The 21366-nt window shown below is 38.8% G+C and overlaps 1 protein-coding gene across 4 annotated transcripts in view; it reads left to right on the top strand.

Moving 5' to 3' along the window:
* Nucleotides 1-21366, top strand: part of CEP112 (centrosomal protein 112) — a 336631-nt gene that overhangs the window by 247382 nt on the left and 67883 nt on the right. For all 4 annotated transcript variants that reach the window (XM_088802335.1, XM_088802333.1, XM_088802332.1 and 1 more), the window contains 2 exons: nt 584-646; nt 6977-7126. In XM_088802335.1, the coding sequence (XP_088658461.1) occupies nt 584-646; nt 6977-7126 (213 nt within the window). The remainder of the gene's footprint in view (nt 1-583; nt 647-6976; nt 7127-21366) is intronic.

Genomic DNA, 21366 nt, shown 5'->3' on the forward strand with positions numbered 1-21366 from the left:
TTATTCTGGCAAGGCCACCCTACTTCCAGGACATAAAAATCGTTTGATTTAGATATATTTGTCACTTCCAAAAATAGTTCTGGTGTGTTAGGCAGAGTGGGGGCTCAGCTCTCCTCAGTGAATCCAAAATCCCCTATGTGCCTCTCTCCAGGAGAATCTATTTCTTTTCTCCTTAAATTAAGGGAAAGAGTATTACATTTTCCTCCTCCTCCAATTTCTCTCCACCTCTTCCTTTTCCTTTTTCTTCTTTCTTTCCTCTCCCTTTCCCCATTTTTACTTTCTGAGCCTTCACACTTTTGCTGTGTCTATTTCTGTTATCTCCTCTCCTTCTCCCTTTCTCTTTCCACAGAAGTCTGTGTTTGTCTAATAATTGGCAGGAGAGATCTTTTTTTTCCTTTTTCTTTTTGCTTTTTAAGTGATGAATAGTTGGCGTTAGATCAAAGACAAGCCCTGTGGTTTTCTGGCTGCTCCAGAAGGGCGGTGCAGCTGGCAGCCGTCCCAGCTGCCTGGTGATAGGCATGTGGAAGAGATACCAAGCTCACAGGTCACTGTGTGTGTGTGTTCATGTACGTGTGTTTTTCAGGCCAACAGCAGGCTGAAGCAGATTGAGAAGGAATATACCCAGAAGCTTGCCAAATCTTCTCAGGTAAGAACGTGAAAAGAAGTGAAACCAAAACAAACAAAAAAGAAACCTACATAAAAGCATTTGTACTTTAGATTTAAACTTATTCTCTTCAGTTTCTCGTGGATTAGTATCACATTTTGATAGGTATATGGATAAATAATATATGCTTTTAATATTTATTTATTTAAAAATTTTTAATTAAGCATATTGAACCATTTGAGAACACACACACACACACGCACGCACAATCAGATGTCGTAAAACTAGCCTGTGCAACTTGAACAAGCTGAAACACATTTCACAAGGGCAGGAGACACACACACCTCCATTTGTGATGTAAGCAGTCTGATACCATCTGTGCTTCTTTGCAATATTCCATTTTGCTGCACTTTCTAAAGACTGCTTAACAACAAAATTTAAAATAACAAATATTCTGCGTTAAATTAGCCATTCAACTGTGGACTTCTTTGGGGAAAAAGAAGAATTATAAGTGCCTACGCCCATATCTCGCTGTATGTTGTTACTATAATAGTTTTAGGATAAAAAAGACCAATAATTGAATGCTTGTTTCTCCCTGACATGAAGCTTAGTGTGCTTTTTCTGCACACGTTGTTATAATGACACCCCATGGTATCATTTAGGGAATCCCAAACATTCCTTAGTTGTATGAGTAATTCTAAATAAACAAATACTAATTTTCATTTTACAGAGGGATAGCTTAAGCCATTTAATTTAATGGACATCATAACTAATGACTGTTAAAATCAGCTTTTCTTAATGTTTTTACATGTACATGTGCTATGTGGTACAAAACAGAAATTTACGTACCATTTTATGAGTTACCACACGGTGGAAGTAACAGCAACACAACAAAACAATAATAAAGTCAAGAATTTTATGGGGCACTAACCATATTGACTCATTCAGTCTTCATTCTCAACAACTCTGGAGTTAGGAACTATGATTGGCCCCATTTTTCCAATTGAGAAAATGAAGACTCAGAAAAGTGAGGTCACACAAATTAGCAAATAACTAAGCTGGGACCCAACCTGGATCTGACTTGGGAATAGAAGCTCTTAACCTTGCTATCCCAAGCCTGACCCAGTTCCTCACATTTTCAATATGGCAGAACTTTGGTCGGAATAATCACGAAATGTCTCTGATTCTACAGTTATTTCTAAAACGTGCGTATGTTATATAATCCACATCCCATTAGGAAAGCAAAAAGTCTTTGAGTGAAGAGTCATGTGTTTATTTAAAAGATAATTGTCTTGACTGCCATTATTGCAGGACTTCCTTAAGGAAACAACATGGGAAATATCCTTTTTAATCCACTGAGAAAGATTCTTATAATCAAAAAAAATCTTATTACTCCAAAAGTTAAAGTTTAAACTAAGACATGGAAAATCCTCTGCTGGCATACTCTTTCATTTTGCTTATTTTGCTTTATGTTAAGTGGGGGAGGCAGACCGAAAGTGAGATATAAGATAACTAACAAAAAAATGCTTAAATAATGAGAGTGTAAACAGGAGTATTTAAGTTTATCTAAAGGAATGTATGAAGAAGCCTGATTAGTTCATATTAGAGCAAATTAAATCTAAGTTAGTGTGGAAGAAAGCCTAAGCTTTGGAGTCCAGCCGACATGAATTTGAATACCAGCCCTACCACTTACATGACCTTGAGCAAGTTACCTGCCTGCTCTGGAATTCAATTTCCTCATTTGTAAAATGGGGGAGTAAGACTTACTTCATAGGCTAGTTTTAAGTATTAAGTAGCACAATGCCAAAAAAGTGCTTAGTACAGAGCAAAGCACCTAGCAAAGCATTTAATGATTGTTAGCTCTTTTAATAGTAGTATTAAAACTGCAACAGAGAAAGGAAAGGAGGGAGTGAGGAATAAAAAAGGCATGGAAAGATCAAGGAATTATTTATTTTTAACTTTTTATTGTTGGGTATTTAAGAATTGATAAAAATCTCCCTCCAAAATTTGGAGAGGCAAAGGGTTGCTAAATATTTTCACAAGTAAAAACATGAAGAAGGAGGAGGAAGAGGAGGAGAAGGAGGAAAAACCAATTAGTAACAACTAGTATCATGTACTATAACCATCATTTCATAAGTGAAAGGACAGTGCAACACCAAAAAAGAAAAAAAAATCTTAGAAAGGGTATAATGACATCATAAAACATAATCCATCCTTCTCGTAAATGGCAGGATGACAGCCTCACATTGATAATGTTTTGTTTGCTCATCTTTAAATACGAGAAACAGTGGTTGACAATCAAGTCAGTTCAGAGAAATACAGTATTTAAAAATGAACATTATAAAACAGAACGGTGAATTGACGTTTTCTGTTGTCCAGTGATAGTTTCCTGGAACCTCTAACTCATAGCTAAGCTGAAGAGAATGCCAGAAGCAAAGTTGCTTAACTGTTTGTTAGGTTTTTAAAAATCTCTCTCTCTAAAAAAGTAATAAGGTAAATGCGTTACTAATGAATGCATTGGTACCCAGATCATCCGGTTAAATTTGGATAATATTTTAAATATTTTTTTCCCTTAAAGGGAGTTACTTAATCTTTAAGATTTAATCAAGCTTTTAGGACCTAATAATAGACCATGTACACAGTCCGTTGTCATACCCAGGACTGTGCCCCTCGTGGGATTCTCACGTTCCTCACGATGGCATGTTTGCATCATCTCTGGGCACACTCCCAAATATCATCCTATCAGAATCACATATTTATTCTTCTTATCTTAATATTACATATTAACCTTGCCTTTCAGTTTTAATGCGGTTTTCTCCCACTCACCTGACTCACTTGGTGGCCATTTGTCAAAGTACAGGTAGTTGTGGAGAATACTGAAGCTGGAATGCCAGCAGTGCCCACCCACTGCCAGGGCCGCCTCCCCACGCCCTCTCCCGCAGACCTGACACCTGCCCCCCAGCCTTCATGTCACGCTCCAGAGTGGCCACCCAGAATGCAAACGGTGCCGAGGAGCCACTCTTCCACTGATTTTATGAGGCAGTGTTCACACACCTTCCCAAGTATGCCCTGTCTATTGTATTTTAAAGAAGAGCTTTATAAAAATCTCAAACTGTACTATGACCTGAAAAACAATAGAATGAGTTAAAGATGAAATCTTAACTTGTATTTAGAATCCTGTTACGTTTAAGATTTACTGAGATCACTAACATTTATGCAAAGTCTTAATTACTTCACAATAATTAGTATCGATTATAGTTTTCATGAGTTAGGTTGCTTACAGCATCAGCTCCAAATTGCTCTCCTTTTCCTTCCCAAAATATTAATTTTTAATATTCATATGGAAATGTTCTAATGAGTTCTTTCTCTGAAGCTAATACAGGGTAAACATTTTGTTGAATGGTGGTATTTTGTCTTATGGTTTTTAATTATGATTCAATGAAAACTTGTGGGGTTTGATTATCATTGTGTAGGTTAGTTTTCATTTCTCTCAGAAACTTTTTACATTATTATTCTATGAAAAGGCTGGATTATCTCCATATAATATTTCAGGTATTTTTTTTTAGTGTATTATGATTATAGTTCCACTACTTAAATATTTATTGAGTCCTAGTTATGTGTGCTGAGCTAAGATGAAATTATTGTTTTATACTCCATATCTGCAGCCTAGTTTTGTTCCTTACCTAAAGCACATCAATCTAGTTAGTATGATTAGTTTTCAACCTTCAAGTAAATCTCAAATCTGTTTTTAAAAATTATCCGTATTTTAGCCATTTCTCTCTCCATCAGAGAGAGACCCTGTCTATCTACCAGTTTATCTATTTATCTATTCAAGGTGTCTCACCTTAGTGTTTTGACACCCTCCCTATATTGTCTTTATAAGTTTTCAAAATAACTTCTCATAGAGATGCTCATTATTTCCCCCAAAGAATCTCATTATCCCCCCGAAGAACGTAATGTGTCATTTTCCACCCAAAAGCAAGGATGCTGTCCTCAGAACATCCTGGACTTTGCTGTAGTTTCTTCAAAAACCCGCATTGGTTTCTTTTTGATGTACTATTGTCATAAATCTTCTGAAAATGAGAGATCCCTGTTTCATGTCCTCGTGGTCATTTGAAGAACCTCAAAATATTTTTATCTCCAGTCAGTTATAAAGCTAATCTAAATCTTACTATTATTTATTTATTTATTTATTTATTTATTTATTTTTATACAAAGTGATTTTTTTTTTTACTTTTATTTCTTTTTAAGTGTGTTTTTCCAGGACCCACCAGCTCCAAGTCAAGTAGTTGTTTCAATCTAGTTGTGGAGGGCACGGCTCACATTGGCCCATGTGGGGATCGAACCTGCAACCCTGGTGTTAAGAGCATCGTGCTCTAACCAACTGAGCTAACCCGGCTGCCCCATAAATCTTACTATCTTTTAAAGAAACAAAATCACTTTGTACTTTAAAAATGTATTGCATGGTTGTGGTGGTGGATATATAAATCTATACATGTGATAAAATTGCAGAGAACTAACACACACACACACACACACACACACACACACACACAGAGAACACATTATAGAATTAAACTTACCACTTCTACAAAACTGTAATTTAATCAACTTGAACACTGCAATAGTCATTAAAAGAGTAAGTTATTTTTACTATTTGGCTCCGTGTTCTTATAAAATACCAATCTTAAGTTTCATGTTGAGCCAAGGAAATCTGGCTCTTTCTTATCTCTGGCTCCTCTTGCTCTGTGACTGTGAGTGAGTTGATTATTCTGTGCCTCGGATTTTGACACTTACTATAAGAATTTAACCTTCCCTATTTCCTATAAGTGCTGTGAGGATTAATGGAATTGATGCTAGATTGGAAACATTTAATCAAAATTCAAAAAACAGATGACAACGTCTTCATTCTCAGTAAATGAATTCCTCTACCCATAGAAGAAAGTTCAAGTTTGCATTTAAAAATATTAACTTACTGCTATTAAGTATTTTTGTCTTTATTTCTCAGTTGTATTAATATTTGATTATTTACAAATCTAAATGTGAAACTTTGTTACAGCATGTTTGCTCACTTCTAAAAGCATAAATACTCCATATTTTATTGTAAATATGTTATTATTTATGTCACTAGCAACAACTAATATTTTTCCAGGACTTAGCTTTTGGGAGACTCCAGGAAGTTTCTATTTATTTCCTTATAGTGCTGTAATTTAGTTTTGCTCACCTCTAAATACAGTGGTTGTCATCAAATAATAGTTGGAAAAACTAAGCTCGGAAACGATAACTTGTCCAATGTTTCTCACCAACCACCATCATCCCGTAGAACAAAAAGAATTAGATTCCAACCAAAGACTCAGGTTCTTTCTTTTATTAGAAGAAACAACCATTTCCTGCTGTTAAAAAGTCACCACTATTGAATTTGAAAGGAAGTGGATACATCCAAACCAGAGCAAAAGCAAGGCTGTTAGTAAGCCCAGTAAATTCAAAGGTCCTTCATCAGATGATTGGGGAACTGGGTGGGAACCAAGTTATGGAGAGAACTGATTCTGAAATATAGAGACGATGACAGGAACCTCTGAAATTACACTTTTTGGACCCAAATAACTTTCATGGATAGATATCACTTAGGAAGAAAGCAACCTATTTGGAACTATGTCAGAATAAACTCTTCATTGTCAAACCTTGTTTAAATGAAAAACAAAGTAGACTAGTTAGAGACACCGATTAGTGCAGCAATTCATCTGGCTGTGGATTCAAATCCTACCTGTTTCCTTGGTGGGATGTCATCTTCAACAGCGTAAAATGTGGGACCTCTTTCTATGCCTCTGTTTCTCCATTCATAAAAGAGAGGTGACAATAATGCTTGTCTCCCAGTAGTAAATGACATAGGAACTTAAAGTGCTTAGCCCAATGCACAAAAATTAGTGAATACTCAAGAATCACTGTGTAGAATTAGGTAACTATGAAGAATGAACTCTGTTATTTTCTTTGCTTATTACAGTGCAAAGTATTATGAAAGGCAAAATAGCTTTTTTCATTCTAATAAGTCTATTTCTCAGTAAAATAAAATCTGACGTGTTTCATATTTTTGAGATCACAGATGTTCTTCTGATGAGTAAATATTGTGGAATGTTATAGTGGAAATGTCTTCCAAATATATTTGGTTCAGCAATTCTTCACCACTCACAGTTTTATTACAGTCTTTTATTGTGTGGAATTTCATGCATTAGAGTGTGTGATATGTTAATTGAAAATGTTTAGTTTGTTGAATAGAGTTTTGCCAAATCCATTCTTTTGTTAAGCATAAATACATATAAAATAGATGCCTCTCACTGAAGAATGTGAAGTTATAGCATGCTGTTTTCATTTTAGATCATAGCAGAACTTCAGACAACCATTTCCTCTCTGAAAGAGGAAAACAGCCAGCAGCGGCGTGCTGCAGAAAGGCGGCTGCAGGATGTTATACAGAAGTTTGAAGATGAGAAACAGCAGCTGATTAGAGATAATGACCGAGCAATCAAGGTAATCTGAAGACTTCAGTAACCAGTGGTACCAGCTGCTTTAATGTAATTAAAAGGAGGGCCAAAATCCCAGCAGTGGGCAGATGAATGCAGGTATTTGGCTTGTTCACACAGCCTGCAGTAATTCCATTCACCGGACTCTACCTTTGATGTATCCAGTGACTCAGGCTGATTTCCCTCTCAGAGATCACATGCCAGCATAAAAAGTCATTTTTGGCAAGCCTAGTCCATTCACGTTGAACAAATATTTGAAAAATACCCTGTCCTCTCTCTTGAGAACCACTTTGGAACTGTCTCTTGAAATTAGAATGACTGCTCTAGCCCAGGACTGCTGGTTAATAACTTCAGAAGTCAGCTTCCAATTTACATTCTCGTCTTTGCCCACATCCTTTCATTATGTATTCGCATAATGAGAAATAACCTGTTTGAGGTTTGGAATGCCAGCCATTTGATGTGCTTTGACACAGTACAGGGTAGATGAGTTGCTGCTGAGAACCTCGGTTGTTTCCAAATGGCTTCAGAGAATCACACCTTTAACAGCAACAGAAAATTCCCTGGACTCTGATTCTTTAGGTGATAGGCAGTTAGATCTCAAAGTGGTTTTTTTCTTGGCTTCCTAGCAGCGAATATTATTGTAAGTGTCTACACCATGCTGTGTTTAATCTGTGAGGATAAGCATCTGGAAACCTTTATAAATAAGATTTAAAAGAGAACAAAAAAAAGTTTTAAAGAATTCCCAGCAAAAGATTATTTTTCAGTGATTTTACTGTGTTATAACAATGCTTAAAGCATTTAGAGTAATCATACAAAGCAAAGAAAAATAAAAGAAACATTTGTGTTTTATCACTGACCTTTTCTGCCAAACCCCTCCATCATTCCCTTCTATAGCCCATTATAGGCCATCCCAGTAATTTCGGGGAAAGTTAGTATTAACGTAAGTGACTTTTACATGTACCCTTGAAGCCTGGATAACACTGAATAGAATAAAAAACCTTAAGATATGGACAACACCTAGGGAGGCCGTTATAGGCAGCCTCCTCACTTTAGAGGAGAGGACTTACTTTGTTATTAATGAGATTTTCGCTATATATTTCCATCCGTGAGCTTCCTCCCCCCCCCATATTCAATGTGAGACAAAAAAAGATGCTTCCTTTTCATATTTTGGTAATTTAGAGAAATCTTTGAAGCTCTTTTCATGTATAAATGCACAGGAAGTACTCATCGATCTATATAACTGTTTTGCTTTGCATGAACTGAGTTGAATACTTTAAATTCTTTTAGTTCTATAAAACTTTCATTTTAAGTGAATTTCTTTTCCAGTGATGTCCAAATACCAAGTGGTAGGTAATTTCCAAATTTTAAATAAATAATTGAATCCCAATAGAAGCAAAAAGGAAAAACGTAAATTCATAACCACATAGTTTCTTGTATTGTTTCTTAAAGAGTAAAAAAATCTTGAAAGAAGTATAATGAATGTAACTGCCTATTTTTAATTATTTATTTTTGCGGTTTTAATCCATTTACCTGTTGAAAGGGAAAACCATTCTGATCCTAATTTCCAACAAAGTAATTTCCACCAAATAATAGAAGCTGAATTTAAAAGATGGCAGTATGTGTGTGTTTGTGTATAAACATACATATAAAATATATTCCAACATATAATATATATATTTATGACCTCCAAAACATAGGTACCACAGGGACCTGAAAATAATTAAAATTATAATGTAGACAAGCTATAGTTCAGTTTGCTTAACTCACTTAGATTATGTATGAAGTGAATGGTATTTTTTGATTTTTACTAACTGATAATTAATTCATTAGCACTCATTGCCTTCTTTTTTTTCAGGTTATGTCACACACACACAAAAAAAATAGATATAATAGCTGATATTTATTCACCATGTATTATGTACCAGGCTCTCTGCCAAAGTCTCATCCATCTCGTGTTCCATTACGGCATTCAAGCCTTACAGTGATCTGTCTGAGGACCTATCATCCCCATCTTACAAATGGGAAAACTGAGGCTCTGAGGTTAAAAGACTAGCCCAAGGTCACGCTGCGAAACGACCGGCAGAGCCATGTCCCAGTCACAGGCTTTTTGCCTTGAAAGCCTCAGCTATTAACTCTTACACCTGATACCTCAGTCTCTACGTTCCGTGTATGAAAGTGAGTCAGTGACCAAGTGCAAAAGTGAGCCTGGATGTCCTCTCTCATGTTCTGTCGGCCTGATCATAATAGCACTTTTGCAACAGTTGTTTGAAATGGAGGTTCTAATTATACTGGAGCGTTTTAAACATACAGATACATAGATAGACATACACAGAGAGAGACACACAGTCACTGTGAGACTTGTATGTGGTTTTCTGAAGCCAAATACGTTTGTCTGCATATATATTAAAATAAGCTCGGATGTACCTAATATTTTGAAACATTAAATATTACTGTATTTAAATACTAGTTGTAAATAGTTCTATAAAAAGAGTGTGCATTCCTAACTGTGAAAGGTACTTGACGCCACTTTCTGAGTTGATGAGGACCTGAGCTCTCAAGCTGGGGATGGAGAATGGGGATGAAAGCAAACCTAGTATTCACTCTGCCAGAGCTTGCAGTGTTTCCGTGGGTACATAGGGCTTTCCTTAAAGTAATTCTTTTTTTTTTTTTAATTAAATTTATTGAGGTGACAATTGTTAGTAAAATTACATAGATTTCAGGTGTACAATTCTGTATTACATCATCTATAAATCCCATTGTGGTTCATCACCCAGAGTCAGTTCTCCTTCCATCACCATATATTCGATCCCCCTTACCCTCATCTCCCACCACCCACCACCCACCCCCCTTACCCTCTGGCAACCACCAAACCAGGTTGACGTGGGAAGTAATCTACTAATCCACTCACTCACAGGGCCACCAGTCTGGCGTAGTATAACTTGATAAAACATTTCTGGAGGATAATTTGGCTATATCCATTGCTACTAGCCCTTGACTCATTTCCAGAACTTGCCCTGAGGCAGCAATGAAAGAGTTGCACTGAGCTTTAGCCAAACAGATGTTCATTCCAGCACTCATTCATTTATCCAATACGTATTTCTTGAGCTCTTATCGTGCTTGGCTGCCACAATACCAGCATTTTCTATCTCCTTTCTATACTTTATTTTTAGCACATAAACTAAAAACTATGCAATATTGAAAATGATTTTGGAGAAGGAGATAGTTAAGGATATTGAAAATGTTCACAAGATAGTTTTCAATGAAAATGCAGTTCACAGAACATTTTGTACATATGAGGTCATTTTTGCAAATAAAAGTACCTATAAAGAGAAAAATGACTGGAACCGTATCAAAATTTTACTGGTGGATACCTCTGAGTGGTGGAATTTGTGGTAACTTTATTCTTTTATCTTAGCTCTATATTTTAAATTATAACATCACTTTTACAATAAGAAACAATAAACGTTGTTTGGTAAAAAGGGAGGAGCCACCAGCCAAAGGCATCCAGTGGACAGTAAGAGAAAGGCAGTTAGTTGCAAGGCCAATAAGCAGGCAGGATCCTTGCTAAGAAATGAGGAAGTGAGATCTTTCACAGAACAGAGTTCCTGGAGTGTGAGAGAGTTATCAAAACAAATGCATTCTTCTGAGTGGATCTTTTATGCTGTCATATATACCCTATCTTAAAGAGTTGAGAGGGGGGGAAAAATCCTCTTTATCACTTACTTACTGCTTTAGTTTATTCCTTACCTTCCAAGTCAAGCTTCTAAAAAGAGCTGTCTTTGCTGCATAACAAACCACTCCAAAACGTGGTGGTTTAAAGCAATAACCATGTTATGTGCCCATACTTCTTTGTATCAGAAATGCAGGCAGGGATGGGCTGGGTGGTTCTGCTCAATGTGTAGCGTTGGCTGGAGCCGCTCATGGGGTGACATTCAGCAGGAAGCGTGGCTGGGGCTGCAACATCCAAGATGGTCCCGGGCCCTCTGCATGTGACCTCGCTCTCTGGGTGGTCAGACTTTTTCCATGGAAGCTGGCGCCTAAGAGGGAATGTTCCAAGAGGTGAAGGCAGACCTGCACGGCACTTAAGGCTACCATAGGCGGATTCACAGTGGCACTTCCAGCACATTCTATTGGTCAAGACAAGTCCCAGGGCCAGCCCAGAACCACAGGGAGGGAAACAGCCATCACCTCTCAGTGGCAGAGGTTATGAGGCCATCTTCAATCCACCACAGTTGGTTATGCTAAATGTCCCGTTTTCATCTCCCATTCATTCCTTACCTGTACAAAATAGTACAAAGAAGAAAATACATCTATATTCCTACCACTCAGGATCAACATCGTTAATTAACATTGTGGCATATTTACAGACATCTTTTTTTTTAAAGAAAATCTTCTCTGTTGTTTTTGTAAAAATGGATTATAGCATATGCTCATCAATAATTTAAAATGCGGGGGGGGGGGTAAAAATACTTAAAGTCACCCCAAATCCCATCACCCAGAAATCCCTATCACAGCATTAGGGTGAACAGCATTTCAGATATAAGGGAAAAAGAGAAGGAAAGCCAGATAGACTTACAAAAAGGGATAAAACTTTAGAGTCTGTATTTTTATTTAGTGTAGAAAAAAATCATTTAAGTTAATTTTGCTTAAATTCAACAGATGAAAGAAACTAGAGTGAAACAGAAAGAACTGTTGAACTTTTGGACAGAATTTGATTTTTGGCTGAACAATGAGTACATTAATATGCTCGTACTTGAGCCCATCACCCCTCCTTACCACCTTCTGCCTGGGGTATTATTATTATTTTTACACTGTCCAGGTTTATGATATTTATAATTTGTCTTTCACCATAACCTTTACTTTTCACTCATGCTGTCTCTAGTGGATGTTGCGCGTACTGTATCAACTTCATTCCCAAACTTTTTACTCTGATTCGGTTCTTCATTGGCTGGGTTTCATGGGAAAGCAGTTTCTTCAAGATTCATGGTACTGTCATCCCTGAGTTTTTTCTTGTCTAACAATTTCTGCCAATTAACCTTTATGTTTGAATGACATATTAGAGGGGAACAGTGTTCTTCTTTACATGTGTTTCCGTGAGAACTGTACACATTGCTCATGTAGCATTTAATGTTTCGGGGGGTTGGGGGGGGCCAAGACTAACTTGTCCCCTGTGTAGATGCTTTGCTTCTTCTGAGGGATTTCTGAAGAAAGTTTTTGTCATATAAGTTTAATAGATGAATCAAGATAAGTTCAGTTATTAACCAGGATACCTCTAAACGTTAGACATCAATAGCAAATGTTTCTGAAACTTAGTGATTCTCTCTTCTCTTTAAGCAAAAATTGATGTGTGGTGTGTCCGCATTTTCTGTAACCTGAGGGAAGGGGAGGAAGAGCTGGAGTAGAGACATGTGCAGCCTGGTTGGGCCGGCTGTTCTCCCTTCGTTCCAGGGTTCTCACTATGTAAACGTAAGAGGTCATTCATATCCATCCCTCTGGGCTTTGAACTATCCCGATTTGGTGTGTATTTCTGACGTGCTGGCACCCTCACATCCCTCAGAGACAGATAGCCCTGCTACTTACCTGTTTCTCCACCACATCCATTTCTACTTCTCTCAATCGGAAGAGGAAAAAGATGAGGCTACTCACAGTTTTCTTCTCTCCAAATTGCGTGATATTAATGAAGATTCTCAGGATTTTGATAACAAAATGATGATTCGGGGACATTGGCAGATTTTGAAGTTGAGTCACTGTGCAACTCTCTAGTGCGCTCCAGAATCATGTTTCTTTCCTTGAGCACAGGACTTTGAGGGTTTATTTGGCTTTTTTTTTTTTTTTTTTTGTATTATGTCTACCATTACATATACCATTAGTGCACTTTTGCTAGTTTCTATTGTCATTTACTCACTTCGTTTGGTGCCAGAAGAAGGAAATTCAGTCTACCATCTAACTTTAGAAGTCTGTTTGACTCCTTATAACATTTAGCAAGGAACCTATGTTAGTCAACTATTGCCACAATAATGCTACATAAGAAACGATCCCCAAACTCAGTGACTTATAGTAACAAACATTTATTTTTCTCGCAACATGTCTATAGATCACCGGCGTAGCTCAGATGCAGGCTGTAGATTGGCTGGGTTTGACTCCAGGTTGTAGATTGGGTTCAGGCCTGACTCCACATGTCTGCACAGTCTCCTTGGACTAATAGCTGTCTGGGGTGCCCTCCTCGTGGTGGATTACAGGATTGCAAACGGATTGGTAGGAAAACAATCTCTGCGGCCTCAGCCTCATCCCCATTCACCTCAGTGGGCAGGGAAATGATAGACCCACTCTACGGAGAGACCATGCACATCTAGGAGCAATGACTTAATCCGCCGTATCGTCCCTAAACACTCCCCACCCCCCTGCAGCACTTACCCGGTTCATCCACCATTCTGAACCCTCTTCATCATCCCCATGCCCTGTCTCCTCTTCCCAACACCGGCATTACTCAAGACCCCTTCTGTTTTCTCTATTTGCGCTGTCCCTAGACGATCCCCCCCTTCATGAAAGTATCCACGCAAATGAAGTTTGAATGTCCACCTCCACCCAGACATTTCTTCTGAGCTCTCAACCCACGTTTCTAATTACTATTACACATTTTCACTTGGACAGCCCATAAGCTGCTCAAACAAGACATACCGTCAGCTGAATTTATCGTCCTCCCACCCTTGTTTTACTCCCAACCTCTTCTTCTTGTATTGATTATCTGAATTCAAGCACCATCGTCACCCACCCAGTCACTCCAGTTGGATTCTGGAAGTCCCCTTGAACGAATTCTTCCCCTCCCTCGTCTCTCTTAGGTCAATCCCTAGAAATAATGCCGGAATATCTCCAAACTCACACCCCATTCTCCAGTCACTAGTTCCTACCTTCTTAGTCAGACTTCCATCATCTTCGACCTCGCCCATTACGATCCTCCCTGGGTAGAATCACTGCCCTAGCTCAATACTCTTAAATCTGTCCCTCGCACCGTTGATAAAGTGACCTTTCTAAAATACAGAGCATGTGGTTTGCTACTTAAAATCCACCAGTCGCTTTCCATTGGCTGCAGGCTAAAGTCACCCTTCCCAGCATGGCATATGAAACACTTCATGATCTAAACCAGCGGTTATCAAGGTGGTGTCCTCAGACTGGTGTGGGTCTCTGAGACCTTTCAGGTGTCAAACCTATTTTCATAATCACATGAAGATGTCACTTGCCTTTTTCACGGTGTTCACATTTGCACTGATGAAAAGCAGCGGTGGGTAAAACTGCTGGTGTCTTTGCGTACAACAAGCCATTGACACTGAACTCTGCCAGTCGTCATTGTTTTCTTCACCACCACAATACTCGTAGTCATGCTTCTAGAAAAGGAAGCAATCTCAACCCTGGAGAACACATCTTTTTAATATAATAAGAAGTCCACATAAAGCACTTCTGCATGCTGAAGTAGGATGGTTGTCTCAAGGAAAAGCGGTTCAGCGTTTGTTTGAGTCTGATCTGATCTCAAGTCACTTGGAAAGAATGATTGACAGGCAAGCTATACTTATTCAGATTTGAGATTCTAGCAAAAGTTTTCTTAAAAATGAAGGAAGTGAGCCTGACATGTCAAGGACAACTAACTATAACGATAAAATCGGAGCTTTTAAGCAAAAATTAGAAATTTGGAAAACTTGTACCCTCATTGTAAACTTGACAGCGTCTCAAAACTTAGATTTTTCTGATAAGATCAGTGGTATGACTAAGGATGTGAATGAGAGGAAAGGGGGAAGGAGATAATGAAATGTATCAACATTTGGAAGATTAAATAACTCACTGAACCACTGTTTTCCAAATGTCGGATACCTGATGTTACAAAACCATGCATGGGTAAGTGTCCATTCAAAGTACAAGAGACCAATAGATTTTACTGTAACCGCATACAGAGTTCACTGATAGAGTTTCAGATTCTACGTTGCAACTAGCTTTTAAGAAGCTATAGTTTGTCAAGTTTTAATGTAGTCACAAGGAATATTGACAACTATCTGAAAAGGGTACAAATATCCCTCTCTCTTCCAGTAACTTATTATATCTGTGTGAGACTAGTCTTCCTACACTTCGGCCCAACCAACATGTTGCAAGACATTGAATGCACAAGCAGATAGGAGAATTCACCCACCTTCTGTTAAGCCAGGCATTAGAAAGATGTGCAAGAATATAAAACAGCCACTCCTCTCACTAATTTTTTTTGCTTTGAAAAATAATTATTTTGTATTAAAAAATAGGATATCTATGTTCACACATAATGGTTTGACTACTGTTATTTTTAAATGAATTCATAAACACATGTTTTAATATTCCTGAGTTTTAATTTCTAATATGGTAGATATCAATAGATACATAATCCAGATAACCAAAACCTCTTTGGGGTTCTTTATTTTTTAAGAGTGTAAAGGGGTCCAGACACTAAAGCCTTTGAGAACTGCTGGCCTACACCTTGCCATTCTCTCTCCCTCATCGACGGTCAGTCCTCGCCCGCCGTGCCGTGCTCTCTGTGACCCCAGGAACTCTGAGGAAAGTCTTTCCCTCAAGGTGTAAATGTCATCTCTTCTGTGAAGTGTCAGAACAAGAGGCTTGTACCCGCTGTGTTCATTCCTGTGGTGAAGTTTTCACTGCACTTTACTGCTGGTCCGCAACCCCTTACCCAAAACCTTGGGGGTGGGGTGTGTGCTGCACCTCAGAATCTGCAGATTCTAGGAAGGTGATATGGTACCTACACCTCATCCCCCAGGACGTGTGGGACAACACCCTGTACCCACACATACAAACACACGGGGAAACGCATGAATATCCCCAATAAGGGGAACAGGTGGAGACTACACACCCTTGCATCATCAGTCAGGTTTTGTTGTCTCGCAAGTTAACCACAACCTCTCAGAAATAATTCGCAGTTTTCAGAGGATCTTTGGACATCAGGATTGCAGATAGGAGATTGTGAACTGTGTTTTGATTAACCAACAAGTTCTCTTTCTCGCCAACTAGATTCTAAGCTTCTTAAAAGCAAGCATTTACCACAATGTTTGGTTCAATGGAAGGGCTAGAAATATGCTGAATAAATAAATAAATGATGTTCCCTCATAAATCAAGGCTCTGAAAACTAATAATGTCACTTTATTATTTTACTGATGGCAGCAAGCTTGTAAATATTTTGTGATGCTATAAGCAGATATGCGAAAATAACTTAGGTCTTGTGGTAACAGTGATATATTTTGCCTGATTAGGCAGCTTCTAATAAAATACCCTACACCTTGTATAAATTATCTGAGGCCATAATTTGTATGCTCCAGGGAAAGGCCCCTGAAAGGCTGTACACTGAAGCCAAGTTATCTAAACGTTAGTTAGCACTCTCTTCTCAACTCACAGAAGTTCACTGGGGGAAACTGTTAGAAATACTTCTATAGAAAGACTGTGGAACATTCTCCTGCCATCACTGCACCACCAGGGCTAAGCCCTTTCTTTGAAGCTAGTGTATTGAAAGTTCCTCGCTGTGAAGCCAGATGTCCAAGCAGAGATTTCATATCAAGGAGAAACGCTGTAAAATTTTTGCTTGCAGGCATAGAAAAGAGGTTTGAAAGCATTGATGCTTCTCTCCCTTGGCCACTGACTGGAGTTCACGAGAAAAGGTCGGCTGCCAGTAGGACATCTAGAAATCTGGTCTGTGTTACCAGAAGGGCTTGAGGGGGGAAAAAAGAATATTTCATAAGATTGGGCAATTCTCACTGCTAAAAGCTTACAGGAATCCATTTTCCAAAGAATAAAATTACAAACCTCATTGTGGGGTTTTAGTAGCATTGAGAAACAGAAGGAAATCTCAGTGCCAAGCATCAAATGGCTTTGTTTGGGACCTGTTCATTATTTAATTCTTGTCTCCCCTGCATGCACATCCTAAGGGCGCAGAGGGAAGTGGCATTTTCTTTGTGCCCTCCTGAATTAGAATTAATAATGCTAAGAATAGAAATGTATTTTCCATCCCACCCAAGAAGGCTTCCCTGTTCACTCAGAAAGGAAGACAGCCATTCAGTCACAGTCACATAAAGCATAAGTGCCATTTTTCAGGAAGAATGCTCTGGAAGATAAGCGTGGGTACTCTGTGGCAGTGAATTATGACCTTGCTTCCTAGAGCAAGGAGAAGCAAAAACAATAAGTGAGCAGAGAAGAAATGAACAGAGTATTTTACCCCTTACCTTTCCTCCAATTCTGCTCTCTAGAAAATTTTTCTTTTATTTAAAGACTAGTTGAAGGTTATTTGTTCAGTGGACAAAATCCCTCAAGCACTAAGAAAACTATTTTTAGCTCCCGACACCCTGCCTTGTATATACCAGGGAATCACTAGGGTTTGATGAGTGGATGTATGAATGACTAAAAGCGTCATTGAAAGAGTATAGGTGAAAACAGATTCTCTTTCACCAATGGCTAGCTAAATCTTACTCTTTGGAAGTCACAAATGACTATATGTGGTTAATTTTATTATTGCATGGTTCAAAATATGAATTGCTTTGGTTAATCAAATATTGGAACAAACAGACACCATTTAGTTTTCTTGGTATTTAGAAAAATTAACAAATAACTATTTGGAAGTATTTTAATCTTTAATAATTCCGAACTAATTATAATAATTAAAATGATCAGAAACTACTTCAAAGTCAGTGTGATGAACACAATGAGCACTGAAATATACAATTGTTTTTAGGCCTCAACAGCCAAAATGACTGAATGCGTACTGTGTCTGAATGATTCACTTGTGCACGTACACGTAATTATATATATATTTACATACACGTGCATATTCAGAAGCACTTGATTATATAGAATCCTAATTTTTAGAAGACTTGATAATGATTTAATACATTCATTATATTAAATAATCTTGTGATGTCTTGATTTAATTGGCTGTTTGCCCATTCTCGAGCAGAAGCTGGGTTTCTGTTCTGTTTCTGCTGACTCTTAACCCACCTCTCCTTCTCTCTCTCACCATTTATCAACGTTGAGGTTCATGCCGCTTCTACTTAACTATCATGATATGATCTCTTGCCTCTCATGATTTGGTCCTAAAGAATGGAACGTCCTGCTCTTCTCTCCCTGTACTCCACCCCCCAGTTTTAGCATCGGTGGCTGCAACACCCAGTTGTTGTGTTGGTGCCAGCTTGTAATGGCTTGAGTGAGCTGACTGCTGCATTGTCAGCCATTCTGCCAGCTGGAACACACGCACCATGGAAATTACTGCACATTGCTACAAGTATCTTTTGAGAGGCAGTTATTAAACATTTACCAGCAGCATACCACTGCTATGACAGTTTCCTTGATGAGACTGACCTCCCGCTCTAATGCCTGTGGTCATGGTGATGCTCAGCCCTGGCCACATGGAGGGTGTGAACGGGCAGTTGGGGCGAGGGCATTCCACTGTCCCCCTTGCTGCTCTTTCTGGCTACCAACCAATGGCTTGCTCTGCTTTTTCTGGTGTGTATATGATTCAGCTTTTCCAAATATGCCCTTAAAGGCCCTTTCCTAATTCCAATATAATACAGAAAGTTTACAAAGTAAACATTTCTCTAAATAACAGTGTTGTTTCCCCACTTCTAATCATTCCCTAACTCCATGAAACATTTGACTATATTGACCAACAATTTTCCTTCTAGAATGAGCTTTTTCTATCAAGGGCTGGCTAGTAAATGTGTTAGGCTTTGCGGGGCACAGGGTCCATGTCCCAGTCGCTCATGGCATGAATGGCCTTAGACAATATATCAACAAGTGGGCATGTCTGTGTTCCAATAAAACTTTATTTACAAAAACAAGCTGGCTTCCAAATTTGGCCTGCTGGCCATAGTTTGCTAACCCCCGCTCTAGAAACTCACTCTTCTCTTGGTTTATATGATACGTCTTTTACTTGTCTCCTTTGCTGGTCGCTCTTCCTCCTCATGGGTGAACCTCAGGTCGGTGTCCTGGGCCTTCCTCCTCCTTTCCCTTCCACGCTGAGCTCATCTCCGCTGTGACTTCAGCTGTCACTTCTCTAGAGAGGACTCCCAGAAGCCTCAGCCTAATTCCTGGTGGGTCCTCTGTCTCACACGGCCTGTAAATCGTCTTCTCTTGTAGGATGCACTATTTCAAACTCAGTAACTACGGCATTGAATTATCGTCTTCCCTTCCAAATTGGCTCTTCTTTCTAGTCTGTCAGGGTTACCCCAGCCATTCTGTTTCCTGTTAGAAACTTTGGGCTCATCTCTGTCCTTTCTTTCCTTTATCCCAGTTTATCTCAAGTCCACCAGAGCCCTAGAATGCATTTCTTATTCCTCTGATATGACCCTATTCAGAGCCCTTTTCAACTTGCAATTGATTTAAAACAGCCTCCTCTCAGCTGATGGCCCTGCCAAAAGTCTCTGAGCTCCAGTGCAGTATGAAGAACTCTGCCAGAAAGATCTGAAATCACTGACTGATTCCCCTGCCTTAGAAAGAATGCTTAGAAATCAGTAGGAAAAGACTAACAAGCCAGTGGGAAAAAAGAGCAAAGGATATGAACACAGAATTCACAGACAAAAAGTAATACCCAGCAAACATGTAAAAAATATGCTTATTTCTCATTGCCAAATAAAGAAATGTAGATCAAAACTATGAAATTGTGAAGGGCCTGGCTGCCACCTGATGGGCATAAATCTTGAAGTTGAAAAACTACCGAATGATAGTTTTTGCCGGGGTCATAAATCAGTGCAGCCGCTTTGGAGGGCGTGGGGCAAGGGGGGGGCGTGAGGGGGGGTATCTACTGCCATTTTAAGTGCACATCACTTTTGGTCCAGCATTTCCACTAATAGGAATTGACGCCATGGATATACTTGCAAGGATATACAATATCTTTGTCGCGTTATTTGAGCAAAACGCTAGGGAAGAAAATAAATCATGGTACATTCAGACAATGGAATGTTAGAAGGGCATTTTAGAAGAACGAAGTAGATCTCTATGAAAATGAGACAAGATTGCCAATATGTAGTAAGTGAAAAGAAGGCAAAATGGCATACATTTCAAAATGCCTGTAAAACAAATACATCATGGGGATGTAATGTACAGCACAGGGAATGTTAGTCAATAATATTGTGATAACGTGGTACAGTGTCAGATGGTTGCTGGACTTAGGGTGATCACTTCTTTAGGTATGGAAGTATTGGATAACTATTTTATATGCCTGGAACTAATATTGTACATTTGCTGTATTTTAATAAAAATATTTTTAAAAATTTATGTAGGAGGAAAAACACAAAATTTAAAAATACATGGTTATAAATAGCAAAAAAAATATAGTCATGGGGATATAAAGTATAGCTTAAAGTATATTCAATAATATTATAACTACGGATGGTGCCAAAGAAATGTATTCACATCTCCCCCAACCCCCCCGCCAGTAACAAATGTACAAATGTGTTTCTTTCTGCATTCTTTTTTTTTTTTTTTAAGATTTTTTTTCGGGGGGGGGGGGGAGGGGAACAGGACTTTATTGGGGAACAGTGTGTACTTCCAGGACTTTTTTTCCAAATCAAGTTGTCCTTTCAATCTTAGTTGTGGAGGGTGCCGTTCAGCTTCAAGTTGTTGTCCTTTCAGTCTTAGTTGTGGAGGGCGCATCTCAGCTCCAGGTCCAGTTGCCATTGCTAGTTGCAGGGGGCACAGCCCACCATCCCCTGTGGGACTTGAACTGGCAACCTTGTAGTTGAGAGCCCACTGGCCCATGAGGGAATCGAACCGGCAGCCTTCGGAGTTAGGAGCACAGAGCTCCAACCACCTGAGCCACCGGGCCAACCCACATTCTTTTTTTTAATTTATTTTTATTAGGGAATATTGGGGAGCAGTGTGTTTCTCCAGGGCCCATCAGCTCCAAGCCGTTGTCCTTCAATCTAGTTGTGGAGGGCACAGCTCAGCTCCAAATCCAGTGGCTGTTTTCAATCTTTAGTTGCAGTGGGCACAGCCCACCATCCCATGCGGGAATCGCACCGGCAACCCTGTTGTTCAGAGCTTGTGCTCTAACCAACTGAGCCATCCAGCTGCCCCTTGTATACACATTTTAAGAAAGGAAAAACCTGTATTAAAATTATGCTGATGGTAACCACTTTGAGCACCTCTTGTAATTGCAGAAGTCAAACGTGACATGTATTCATCTTTTGTTTTCGGTATAGATTATTACAATTTTAACACAGTTTTTTCCTTTCTTAA

This window comes from Rhinolophus sinicus, chromosome 12, assembly GCF_057876585.1.
Source record: "Rhinolophus sinicus isolate RSI-liver-muscle chromosome 12, RSI-T2T, whole genome shotgun sequence".
Classification (NCBI taxonomy): domain Eukaryota; kingdom Metazoa; phylum Chordata; class Mammalia; order Chiroptera; family Rhinolophidae; genus Rhinolophus; species Rhinolophus sinicus.